At 41.7% G+C, this 14,191-nt stretch overlaps 1 protein-coding gene across 3 annotated transcripts in view; it reads left to right on the top strand.

The window, feature by feature from the left end:
* LOC141011619 (atrial natriuretic peptide receptor 1-like) overlaps positions 1 to 14,191 on the top strand; it is a 71,849-nt gene that overhangs the window by 34,885 nt on the left and 22,773 nt on the right. For all 3 annotated transcript variants that reach the window (XM_073484829.1, XM_073484827.1, XM_073484830.1), the window contains one exon: positions 5,253 to 5,388. In XM_073484829.1, the coding sequence (XP_073340930.1) occupies positions 5,253 to 5,388 (136 nt within the window). The remainder of the gene's footprint in view (positions 1 to 5,252; positions 5,389 to 14,191) is intronic.

Here is a 14,191-nt window from a genome sequence, read left to right as displayed (position 1 = left end):
TTCAAAGATGTGGAGAAAATGTCCGGTCTCCTTCAGGGAGCAGGCAGCGGCTCGGCTCAGAGGGTGCAAGTAAATCTATAATGTGAATAGGAGCAAGGCCACGTAGAGCTTTAAAAGTAATTAGTAAAAGTTTAAAATCAATTCTGTATTGAACGGTTAGCCAGTGGAGCGGTGCAAGGATGAGAGTTATATCCTCATGTTGCCTTGAATCTGTTAAAACTCTGGCGGCTGAGTTTTGGATATGCCGGAGACGAGAACTGTGGCTGAGTCCTGAATACAGGAAGTTACAATAGTCCAGACCTGATGAAATGAAAGCTTGGATGACTTTCTCAAAGAGCGCTCGGGACACAACATTCGTCAAAGGTCTGAGTCAAAGATCACTTCCAAATTGCAAATTGCAAAAATATTTATTTTTGATTTGGGACAAAACATCAAGTGAGAAAATGTGTCCATGTTGTTACCAGTGGAACATAAAGCTGCATGTCGTCTGCATATAAATGGAAATTAATGTAACACTTAAGGATCTGCTGGCCTAAAGGAAGCATAGAGGTTAAAAGTAGCAGCCCAAGAATTGACCCCTGGGAAACTCATCTTGTAACTACGTTACTTGCGTAATAAGCGCACGGTTGAAATTCGCGAGAGTTTCAGCTGATTTTGTCGACTTCTAGTGAGAGTGGAAGAGGAGGATATGACGGTGATGCACAGGATTAGCAAGAAATGTGAAGTTATTCAAACATTAGAATTTACACTCGTATTTGCTGAAGAGCTTGTTTTTTTAAAAGTTGGTGTTGTGAAACAGAAGTATAACCCGTTGGGGGAAAAAAAGCATTTAAACCTTATTTTGGTGCAAAGTCACTGAACTTTTTGAGCTTTTTTAAATCAGATTTGTCTGATAGATAGATGCAGTTTTTTTTATGTCAGAGTGACAATTGAAAGTGAAGTTCTGGTTCAAGACTTACCTTCAAGGACTTTGCTTAAAGTATGAAAAGTAAAAGTAGTGCATTAAACGGTTTCCTGTCAGCGTTTTATTATCATATCTGATGTCTGTGGATTAATATTCCTGCTGCGATCTATAAGATCATCGTGTTTGTAGCGTGGCCGTCCTGTGACAATGCATTTTCCAGCTGATCCAAGATGGTCTTATTGAGCTGAAGAAGAAGAAGAAGGAGAATTTTCTAAACATCCTTCAGTTTATCCCAAACAGTTTATTACGAGGCAGGAAGGGGAAGAAAAAACTGTAATCTGAACAGTAACTAGTAACTAAAGCAGTCAGTCAGACAGATCTGTCTGTTCAATATTTGTTAAATACTTCAATTTATACTGTATTTATAGTCAGTGTACTTCAGGGTTCATCCTCTGGAAACCATGAATGACGACAGGAAGTGTTGGACGCCCTCAGGCTTCAGTGCTGGTGGGTAAATATGATCTGATAAAAATAGAGGAAATTAGGTTATTTGGCAAACGGAGCTGACAAGTTCGACCCTGAAGACAATGAAACTATACATTATTATGCAAATGTGTAATTAGCGTCGTTAGCAGCTGGATGACTGAACCAATTCAGTTTAGGGCAGCTAATTTAGACTGCTGATCGTATCACACACACACACACACACACACACACACACACACACACACACACACACACACACACACACACACACACACACACACAGAAGCAGCGATGGCGCTCACACTTGAAATCCCAGATCAGCTCATGAGCACAACATGCTGCTAACTGCTGCCTCCACAGCAACAATGATGCTGCAGAGAGGAGACAGCTTGTTTTCTGTGTGTTCTCCCTTTTCTTAGGTTGTGCACGTTTTACTGTGTTATTCCAAATGTGTCTTGATTTATATTCACAAGCAGACAGATAAAAATTAAGAACAATAAATAGATGTAAAGTGAGTATTTTGTCCTGACGGCTCCGGGGGTCACCAAAATATATTTGGATCATCCTGTGGGAACCAGGAATGTATAAAGCAGATTCAAGTTTTGGAGATTTTCTTCCTTCCACATTATTTAAAGCAAAAAGCTATATTATATATTACAGTTACTGTCAACAAGTCCCATTAAAGGCCAAAACCAATAACATGTTAGTGCGTCTCTCAATAAAATGATGTAGTGATGATGTATTTTTGTTGGCTAACCCTGAAGTTAGCATCGACCTGGTTCCCTCGACAAAAAAATCTGTGTCAAACACAAGTTTATGATCCGTCCAGGTTCTGTTCATCCAGATAATCTCCACAGATGAACTCCACTTTGTGACGTTTGAAGCGTAAATTAAATGTGTAGCAGTAAAAAGCTAATGTTAGGCTACAAACAGACGACATCACGGTCACATGACTTAAACGTCACCACCTCTGTAGTCTCATTAAGTAACTTGTTGATTTGCTGTCAAGAAGAAAAATCTACGTATCCTTGAGATGAGAACAATAAACACAATACCCAGAGATCTCTGCTGCAGAGATTTCAAAAGTGGAGTAATAATAGTGTGCCCTCTTCACTGTGATTTTGTCCATAAAAGCAGGAAACTGAAATTAAACCACACAAACTCACAACCATCAGCCTGCAACACAAACACTTGCAGTGAGAGCAGCGAGGACATTTTCTCCATGTTAAACAAACAAATCAGCCAATGAGAGAAATGAAATTGTGCCAGTTTTACAGTTTGCATGTTGATAACAGCAGCTGCTCAGTGATGGCGGGCTGTGTGTGTCAAGTGCGTCCGGTTCACTCCTCCGTGTCGCTAAAAGCAGAGAGCAGATTTTTCATTCGTAAACACAAAGCGAGAGGCGAGAGGAGTTAATGACACAGATACGCAGAGTTTAAAAGGGTCACGTTCACCGACAGATATGACAAAAAAACTAATCAGGTGTTGTTTTGTAAGAGACAGCAGGTCCTTAAGGTCACAAATGTCTCAGATTTTGAAGACATAAACAGCAACGGTGTGCTCGTGTTTGTGTTTGTGTGAAATGTCGAACACGTTAATGACAGTTTGGAAGTTAAAGTTTGAAACAACACATGTTTCTAAATACAGATGTTGAGACTGTGCAGCTCACATGCTTTTATAAAGTGATGCCAGATGTTATGATAATGTGGACATGAATAATAAGGTGATTCATGTAATCAAATATTCTGATAGTTAAAAAATGCCACAACTTAGTCTGCGATGAATTTCTAAATAATGAGTTTGACATTTTGGGAAATATGTTTATTCACTTCCTGCTAAATATGGTTAGCAGGTTAGCTTGAAGACTGGAAACAGCTAGCCTAGCTTAGCCATAACTAAACCCGCCTGCCAGCTCCTCTGCAGCGTATTAGTTTACATTTTATGTCTCTTTTTCAATCCGTACAAAACCAAAGTTTGTAAGGAGATTTCTGTTTGCTGAAGAGTTCTGTGTCGGATGGTTTCTTGGCTCTGAGCAGGTGAACGGTGACGTGAGACTCGAGAATGTTTCTGCTCCCAGCCAAGAAACAGTTCAGTGCACAGACCTTCTGTAAAGACGGCGAACATACATTTTAAATCTGAAGAGAACAGTGTGTACACATATCTGTGTCTCTGAGCTTCGTGCTTCTGGCTCCAGTTGGCTCCGACACCTGAGGAAGCTCTTGGAAAGCAGTTTGGATTCTGTGTCTGTTCAGGACAGTTTGTGTTTGTGCAGCCTGATATCAGAGTTGTGCAACTTCTTTACGTTTGACTTTTTTTTTAGGCTTTTAGTGAATTTTAATCCAGGCAGCAATTGTTTGTCGAAACTAAATATTGATTTATAAACAAATCCATTAAAAGGAAAAGCCTTTACACACAGAGTCTCGTGTGTATCTCGTTAAAAATTCAGCTTTTTTAATGAGACCTTGGGACAATTTCAAACCCTTACCAAGTGTTAATCTTGGCAGCTAGTTCAGATTTAGTCTTTGTTTTCATAAAAAGATGCTCATTAGTCACATTTTTATCCATCATAGTTTTAGTCAACGAACACTCCCCTCGTTTTCATCACCTTTTAGTCAGTGTTTTTTCTTTTACGATAATGAACCTCTGCATAATCAGCGGCTCCATTTCTGCAGATTTCCTTTCCAAACATGCATCAGACAGTTTGATCAGGTTGTGATTTACGTTGTACTTCTACAATCCAGACGTTAGCTAACACATAAACGCAGCTACCATCAGCCTGAATCCTGATTATTTTAAGCTCGTCTTCGATGCGTCTTCGTCCTGAAAAAAAAAGGTTGTTGATTTTTTTCCTCATATTTTTCGTTAATGAAAGTAGCACCGCCCTCACCGAGTGTTTTCTGTGCCTGAACCTAACGCCACCATACGACAGTGTTATGACAGGATACAATTAAATGCAAAGAAACCTAAAGTTGCAACACATCCGTGGTTTTGCAGAAATGTTCATTACCAACATCTCTTCTGGTGACTGGGTTGTAAATACAGTTTGCTCAGCAATTACTTTAATGATGTTATCTGCTCAAATGTATGATGAGACTCTGTTTTGTCCCTCATCAGGCACCATATGTGAGAGAGCGAAAGTAGGCAGATTGTCTGGCAGTTAATCAGGAGCAGACAGACAGCTGAGGGACGCTAATGTAGTTATCACACACACACACACACACACACACACACACAGATATAATAAGACGACACTTCAGCGATCCCTGTGGAGAAACAGGATACATCAAAGGAAACAAGAACCAAACAGATGGCAGTGAACACAATGTATAACGACCGTCCGATGCTTTTCAAGTGCTCTAGTGATTATTTTTTACATTAAAAGACACATTTTGTCGTCATGTTTTCTGATGTGTTTCCGTCTCCAGCTGATCTCGGCCTGCACGCTGCAGCACCTCGTTATATTTAAGCAGCGGTGACACAAGCAGCCGTTCTGTAATTTCATGCCTTTCATTTTTTGATCATTAACATGGGTTTCATGCTGTTTTCTCACTGCTCCGGGTCAATAAAGGTTGATTTAAATACTACGTTTAGCCAGTGTCATCAGACAGTCATTTTAATTTCAGGCCCATCACTCGGAGCAGGTCACAGGGTCAGATTTACCCTCAGGCTGATGAGAGCGATGTTGATGGTTTGTGGGAATATCTGCTAAAAAAAACAACCAGAAGAACATGAAATGGCTCCACACAGCTCGTCTGCTGTAATCCAAAATGAATATTCACAGGGAAAGTAGAAACATGAACAGGCTGAAGTGATCCATACCGACCGACTGAAGAAGTGATCTGTTCTGTTGTTTCGTCTGCAGATGAACATCATAGCTGGAGGATTTTACGACGGGTTGATGCTCTACACTCACGCTCTGAACGAGACCATGTCGATGTCGGCCGGGCGGCCTCCAGGAAAAGTCGTCACCAAGAGGATGTGGAATCGAACCTTCCACGGTCAGTTCATCACAGTGGTTTGTCCTTATTTGATCACAGGAGGGGAAACTTAACTTCTTCTTCTTCTTCTTCTTCTTCTTCTCCTCCCTCTCTCCTCTTCCTGGATTCACCAATCTAGGTTGAATTTGATGTTAAAATCCTCTGTTTCTGCTGTAGTTTTCATCATACATTTTATTTTCAATTGTATGTTTTTCTTGTTGTTGGTTTGCACATCTACAAGTGACACAAATTAATATACACATGAGCATAAAAGACGAGATGTAGAGGTGTTAAAAACCCTGAGAGGGACTTCATCTGGGCAAAGACTACTTTAATCCATGAACAAAATATAAAGATAAAAATGCTCTCGATGATGCATTAGATGGTTTGACACTGCAAACATGTCAGATTTCCATTTTGAACTCAACTCTTTGTTCCCCCAGTTTTTGACACTTTAAAGAGGACTGTTGACTGAATCTCAATCAGTGTTTATTCATTCCATTATTATGAATTTATATTTGATAGTAAACGCTGCTGTGACTGAGCTGTCAGGTAATCCACCTGACAGCTCAGTCACAGTTTGTTTGCAGGGAAATCAACCTGTCAAATCAAATTACATTGAATTTCTGAAGGTTTTGGTTCCATCCTGTCCGACGATAATATAAATATTTTGCCTGTTTGTCATCTGCTGTGCTCTGTGCTGTCAGAGTTGTGAGTAAAAATGCATACGTGTTATAGATGATAGTGGTGTTATCCCATCAGCTGTGACATTGTTGGTTTTGAGGCAGAAGATTTGAGCAGCTGGAGTTTGAATGGCAGCTGGTCCGGTCCGGTCCGGTCCGGTCCGCCTGACCACATGTGTTCTTTACTGATTCAGTGGGAGGTGTAATTTAGTTTCAGTTACACTCGGAGCTGAACGTTGTAACATGAAATCTGTAAACAGTGAAGGAGCCGCTCTGAAGAGCTTCACTCTGAAATGAATCCTCGTCAGCTGAGAATTGTGACACCCACTCGAGTGAAATGACGGCTGACACCGAGGTCAGACTCATTATAAACAGTGTTGAGGTTATTAAACGTGAAGACTGATGCTGTCTGTGCGTTCAGCTCCTGTAGGACTGAAGAAAATAATGCATTCGATATTTAAACATTTTTATTGTCCTATTCTGTTTGAAAATTCAGCCCCAGTTTATGTCGAACTTCACTTCAGCTTGTGTTCTCTGATTAATCTGAACCTCAGATCGACTCTCTCTCTTCTCGTTGGCTTCTGTTGGTCTCATTGTGTTGCATTTCCCTCTTTGGAGAGCTTATCTGGGAGCTCGTATCTGTATCACCCTCAGCTAATGCCAGTTTTCTATGCAACCTTTCAAGAATGTACAGTATGTTCTGCTCTGATATCAGCCCGGCAGGAAATAAAAGCTCATTAATCTGCAGCTGTTGGAGACGGAGGAGGTCCGAGGAGTCCCGAACTTAAACACTGATTATGTGATTTGAAAAGTGAAGTGTAATGTTCAAGTCAACTCAAGATTCTGTTCAATAGGAGATGAAGGTCTCACGATTTGATCATAAAACAAATTAACAGAAATGATCAACAGAATGTGAAGAAATAAGAGTTTTGGTGTTTTATTAAAGACAGTGATGTAATGTGTTGCAGATATTTACTGAGATTAGCAGCTAACCAGCTAGCCACAGCCCATTCCTTTTTGAAAATACCAGTCTGAGCTGGACTGCTAGCTGCATGGCTAACTGAGCTAACAAGCTAAAAGCAGCTACAGTTAGCAGTTACTCTGGTGATATGCTGAATTTGAGGTGGCCAATTCTTAGATGTTGGACCCCAGTTTAATTATAAAGCTCTTCATGTGTTAAAAACGGTTAGCGGTTGCTAACAAGTGTCTGAATGAGACTACAGAGGTTGTCGGGGACATTAAACGTCCTCACAGCGAACACGGAGACTCATCTGCTCACTAGTCCGTCTTTACAGGCCACTTTAGTTACACACTGTTCTGACTCTGACTTTACAACTCGTACATTGATCAGTTTATAGAAAACCTGGATAGTAATTGTGCAGTAAGACGCTCAGTGGTGGAGACGTTTAAGTCATGTGACCGTGATGTCGTCTGTTTGTAGCCTAGCATTAGCTTTTACTGCTACACATTTAATTTACGCTTCAAACATCAGAGTGGAGTTCATCTGTGGAGATTATCTGGATGAACAGAACCTGGATGGATCAGAAATTTGTTTGACACAAAGATTATTTTCTGTAATAATCCAGAATCCAGTTCAATAATCCCACAGAGGAACCAGAGAGATGCTAACATCAGGGTTAGCTACGAAAATACATCATCCCTACAGCTCTCTATGTTCCTGACAGCAACCAATAAATCAAATGCTCTGACACATAAAAGAAAAATATCCAGTCTGTGGCTGCAGGCCTCTGATAAACCCGTCCAATCGTTCCTCACAGCTCATACATGCAGTTAGCGATGACAATGATGCTCTGCGTTCATGATGACGTTAGCACAAAGGGTACACCTGCAGCAGTGAGTGGTCACTGTAGGCTGTAGCCTCTTCGAAGGGTCTGAGGTTCCTTTTTTGTGCTTGTGTTTATATGACTGTGGGAGATTTTACAGATCAAACGTATCAGGACTTACTTCTGTTTAGGCGAGAGACAATTTTAACTTTTATCTTAAATTCGTACAAGGTCAGTAAAAAAAATAAGAATCTCAGGATATCTCACTGAAGCTCTGCTGGTTTTCTGCAGCAGTGAGGTTTTAAACATCTTTCATCATTGCTGAATCATTTTGAGAGGTCTGCGTCTTGTTACAGTAAAGACCTCTGCAGAGATTCACGCATCGTTTGTACCTCAGAAAGGATCCGTTTTATCTTTGCAGCTCTGCCCTTTGACCTCTGCTGTAAGAGGAAATACTGACGTGGTAGAGAAGAAAGATGAGCTGGATTAAAGATTCATCCATCACCGTTTGATTCATAAAACACAAACCAGATGATTTCAGCAGTTTCACCAAAAAGAAAGTGAATCTGTGCAGCTTTTGAAAAGCCGCCTTGTTACATCACTGCTCTGCTCTGTGTCGCTGTTCAAAAAATGATTTACTTCAATTAGTTTGACCTTTTAATGCACCAGTTTATAAAAGCGATACATGAGGTCAGAGAGGTGGAGGAGAGAGGAAAAGTTTCCTCCCTCTCTCCCTGGATATTCTCCTCCATCTTTTCACAGTGTCATCCGTCTGCTGTCAGGCTGCTGTGACCTTTGAACTTCCTCAATGCTGAGTCAGTAACAAAGGCCTTAAAGGAAGTGTTCTTTGCAGTTGAAGTTTCTCAACTAAATGTTTTAAAATGTTGAAATGTGAAACACAAACGGACCCAGACTGAACCTGATTCAGGCTGCTGGTTCTTACAGAACGTCCTCGGCACAGCAGAGTCAGAACGAGGTGCTATGATTCACTGCAGAAATGAGAATATCTGTGTTTTACATGTTAAGAATAGACTCGGAGGCCTCATCTGGCTTTAACTGGGCTCATATTTTAGATTTAAGCAGGTTTTTGGACGGTTCTGCTGGAAACGAGTCGGTCTCAGTCCTTCTGTCCGTTCATCTGTCAGCCACATATTTCTTCTCTCGTGGATCAGATTCAGCTGAACCATTCAAGATTAATAAAAATGACCCTGAATGGCACCAAAAGTTTGTTTCTAATTTATGTAGCAGTTTCTAAAAACAGCCTTACAGTTAGGATACAGCGGTCGATACTCAAGAGAGGACATGAAATACAGTAACACAGTACAGTTGTGTGTTAACTTTTTTTCACTACAAGTGCTTCACACCTCTGCGTCCTTGGTCAACAAGAAAGCGAGCTGGTAACTTACAGTGTGTTCGCTGAAGTGTCTTGTGTGTCAGATCAACTCTCACATCCTCACGCCCGGTTTAAAAGGGTCTTCATCTCGGCATCACATGTTCGTACCTGAGCCCACCTGTGATCAGATCTCACTTCCCTGTTCTATATCCACACAAACACGTCCGTCACCGGAACAAACCAGTACTTCGATTTTTACACAAAGAAAGAGATGTTCATGTATAATGTTTGCTGAATTTACAAGAAGCAACAAATAATGAAGAATCAGTCAGAGACAGAGTTTCACACAGTTTATAAAGTGTCTCCAACTCAACAACTCACTAAACTGACACATTTGTTAAGGGAGTCTGGTGACTTTCTCCACGGGGACAAAGAAGTCGCCTATACTGGTTACTGTTTAGTGTATTTGTAAAATGTGACATGTTTAGCATCAATAAAATGTTTCTTCTCTCATAAATTGAGTGTAAATGGTGAAATCAGTGTAAACAGTGTGTTCAAACAGCTGCTAAATGTTGGCAGGTCAGACTTTAGCACTGTAGACACAGAAGCAGACAGGCTGGTGCAGCCATGCTGCCACAAACTGACACTTTTTACAAGGAAACAAACAACTTACTGTTTTCATTTAATGCTGAATTTACAAGAAGGAGACAATGATTCAGAATCTGTTGTAGCCGTTTCACAGAGTATGTTAAGTTACTCCTCGTGAAACAACTCTTAAAATCACTACATTTGTTAAGGGAGTCTGGTGATGTTGTGGTTACTGGTTCAATGGTTGGATCAGTTGAAACTGACAGTGTGTTCACAAACATCTGCTGCTCACATTGAAAGGTTAAGAGAGCCCAAACATGTCAGTTACATTACTGTCAGCTTCTTCTTCTTCACATCACTGAGACTGGAAATCAAGACCCATCAGCTTCTTTTGGCTTCTGAGGGGAAAAGCAGATGTTTCCCATCTGCTTCTCTTCAGGATGCTGGAGAGGAAGCAGACAGGGAAGGAAAATGCCAGCGCTCGGGCTGCTCGTCTCGTCCCCGCTGGCAGCAGAAACCACACATCGGTTCAGCTCTCTGCCTCGGGCTCCCCTGGAAGCACATTTCCGTTTGCTACAGGAGGAGATGTCACAGGGATTGTTTCCACTTTGTCCTGATGCCGCGCTGCGTTCAAGAGTCTATTAATAAGATGCAGGTGGGAGGCACGTGGCTTTGTTTGAGGACAGGAAGCTCCTCCTCCTGCTGCTCGGAGTGTGTTCAGTTTTATTCAGACTGTTAAAGCTGTCTGAGCTGAGTTTGTTGTGGATTTTGTAAAACTAGAAGTACTGGAGAGGTTTTGGACGTACGGAGACATAAAATCAGTTTAAACCGATCTGCTCCTTTTAACAAAATACCTGGTATTTGTATAAATGTATAAATGTTTGTAATGCACGTTTCAATCCATGGATATGTCGACACTTACCTTGATGTCTCCTTAAAAACATGCAGTGGTGTCTGGCTTCAGTGGTGTCTGGCTTCAGTGGTGTCTGGCTTCAGTGGTGTCTGGCTTCAGTGGTGTCTGGCTTCAGTGGTGTCTGGCTTCAGTGGTGTCTGGCTTCAGTGGTCTCTGGCTTGGCAGCCGCCTCGCGTTGCTGTAATTCCACCATCCCGACATCAGAGTTGTATTCAGACCATTGATGCTGTCAGAGGTGTGTTTGTTGTGGATTTTGTATCTCAGCCAACCAGAACTGAGAACTGGAGGTTTCCTGGTGGAGACACTACAGGACGGCCGTCTTTAGACAGGACGACGGCTGATTGGAGTCTTGTTTGTCTAATAAATCCTGTATCTCTGATGAAGTTGCCGTGATGTGACGATGAGAACGCCCCTCTTTTTCTTAGAGGAACAATTTGTCTTCTAAATCCTTTGTTTACTTTCTGAATCCTCAAACTTTCAGATTATTTCCAGGTTTACGTGACAGTTTTAGAGATTTGTTCTGGCTTCAGACTTGTGAAAGGTCAAACCACACCAGTTTAATTCTTTAGTGTTAAATCTCCTCCCCCGGGAAAGTCATAAATGTGAAGTTTTCTGTCCTGTTCTCTTGATCAGAGCTGATATCGGTTGTTTTTGTGGGTATGAAGGGAGGTTTCTGTGCGTCAGAGGTGAGTTCAGCCTGCAGATCCTGTTGATGAATGACGAGAAACTCCACCAACTTCCTCTGTTGTAAGCTCTCCAAAACACACAAACCACACAGCTGATGGACGAGACAAGCTCACACACACACAAAAAAGACCACACAAACCCGCAGATTCTCCGTCCTCCCTCTCTCCTCGGTCGTCCTCTGTCAGGTCAGACCCGTTTACCTGCGCACACACTCGTCATCTCGGCCAATGACGAGCTGTCGTCACCTGAGCCGAGGAGCAGCAGCTCTGATCGATCTGTCTGAGCGTTCCTGTCTCTTGTTTCTGGATCTCGCTGTTCTGGTTGTTCTGTTTGCTTGGCTGAGCTGGAGAGGTGACATGGTGTTTTATTTTGAAGGGTCACAGGGTCAGAGGTCATCGGGGGGCGTCAGTGTGGACGGGGAAAGTGGCGACTGACAGCGAGAGAGTTGATGTCATTGAATGTGAGCTTCAGGACACATCCAGGATGATGATTGATGGGTTTCTGGTCATTTGTGACGTTTTTCATCAGTTATAAATCAGTTTGTGTCGTGCAGGGAGACGAGTGTTACTGGCCTCGTTTCACATCTATGAATCACATCCAAGCTCTTTTTTTCTTTTGAGCAATAAAAATACATCTGGTGTTCAGCTCATGAGGTTTCCGTCCAAATGTGGTGCAAAGTTTAACACATTTTCTCAAAAATCTGAGAATAGAATGCAAATGAATGCACCTTCATGTCTCCTGTGAGTTAGTTGATGTTGATAAACGGTGGTAATGTCGTTGAAATGGTCATGAAGACCTTCTTTCAATGAGCAAGACGAGACGCTGACGAGCCAAAAATCGATCTTTGATAATAAAAACTATGATGAAAGATTCCACACACTGGACCTTTAAGAAAGCTTGTATGTAGCATTTCTGTCATTGACTGCACTTATGTATTTTTTTCTTAATAAGATAAATAAGAAATATATAAAGTATTTGAATACAAATGATGAGAAGTGAGTGTAGTGATGTGCTGCACACACAGTAAAAAGCCTGGTCCAAGGTCCATGCAGGTAGATGAAGACATAAAACTGAACATGTTGGACGATTAAAACTAGTTTTGCCTCTCGTCCGCTCATCGTCATGGAAACACTGGAGGTGAGCGCAGGGTCAGCTGGTGAACGCAGCTTATTTGTCCTGCTCTTCATTTTATACCTGTCCCTCTTCAGACCTCTTTGTTTTTCTCTCCAACCGTCCTCCATTAGTGTCTCAGCTGTCGTCGCTGTGTTTGACCTCTGCTTAAATAATCCACCGTCAGAAGTGGAGAGAAACACTTCAGTTTGCTTAATAAATCCTTGATGCAGCGTTAATGAACAAGTCTGTAGTTTTCAGATCTTATCCCTGCAGTCCATGACGAGCTATCTTAAAAACTGTTCCTGAGGTCTGTTATATTTGCTGTTTCATTCATGGTCATAGAGGATTCGCTGAAGAGGAGGATTTATTTTATAGATCTAACAGAAGTCGTAGTTTCCAGAGTATTTCACTGTTGGATAGATGCCCCTGTATTAAACTGGGCTGTCTCTGCAGCAGAAAGACACAAATACTAAATTAAACTGTTGTTTCACGAGCAGAGAAAACAGAGAAAAAGAGCTGAGATATTAGCTTTTACTCAAAAGGTAGAAAACCTACAACAACCAGAATGCACTGCGCCACACCGAACCAATAAACACTCCCGCTGATGGGTGATGGTGTTGGTGTCGGCTCAGAGTCCGTTTTGAAACAGGAAACAGTAAAGCAGCCAGCTGGTAACAAACAATATGCTATGACAGCACAGAAACGGTAACTAAAATATGTTTGTGAAAATATTTTAGGAGAGGAACTGATGGTGAACAGGATCCTGGTTCAGATTGAGCTCCGTTTTCACAGGACAGAAACAAAATGGCGGCCACCTCCAGTTCACAGTCTTTCTCTCTCGAAGCTAAACAGAACAACAACAACAACAAACAGACTCTGGTAAAAGTAGAAGTACTGATCCAGCTTCTTTACTCCAGTAAAAGTAATCGAGTACAGGCTCTGACATGTACTCAGAGTATCAGAGTAAAAAGTCTCCCTCTGAAGGACATTTGTGGTCAAAGCTAACTGAAGCTCACGTCATATTAATATAATTCAAAGACTATTAAAGTTAAAGGTAGAGTCAGTAGGATTTGTCCCAGCTGCTCCTGAACGCACCACAAAGATAGTGGATTGTTGAGTCTCATTCCCAGGACGTCAAACAGCCACATGTTGGGTTGGTAAACGACCCGAGCAGCATGAAGATACAACGTAAAGAAATATAAATATGAAGAAAAATAAGCCAAAGCCCTTAACTACAATGTGTTTAATTAGGTTAATTAGATTTTGTGTGAGTGAATTCATTTAACTTGTCAGAGTTTCCTTTACTTTGTCATCGACGGTCTGAATCTTATCGGAGAGCAGATCAACTGTCTGCCAGCCCTTCAGTTATCGTCCTTCGTGTTCGGTCTCCATCATCTCTTCTCTCGCCGTCTTATTTCTGTCAGTCACTCACACCAACGTCCTCCTCTACTCGTTTTTTTAATTTATTGTCTCCTCTCATCTGTCTCCTCTTGTTATTGAAGGAGACCCGACCTCTCCTCTCTCGTTGTCAGAAGACGGAGGGGAGAGGAGACCCCCAAAAATAGCCCTGGAAATCTAATCTTGTGAAACCAGAGCCTCCTGCCTCGTCCTTGTTTTTGCTCCACCGTGCTCCCCTCTGCTCCTCTGCCCATCTCTCTTTTCTCTGCTGTGGATATCCATCACTGTGTGGCCTTTAAATCAGCATCACTGCAGCCTCACCGTG

This window comes from Pagrus major, chromosome 17 (assembly GCF_040436345.1).
Source record: "Pagrus major chromosome 17, Pma_NU_1.0".
NCBI lineage: Eukaryota > Metazoa > Chordata > Actinopteri > Spariformes > Sparidae > Pagrus > Pagrus major.
This window is presented reverse-complemented; position numbering and strand designations above follow the sequence as displayed.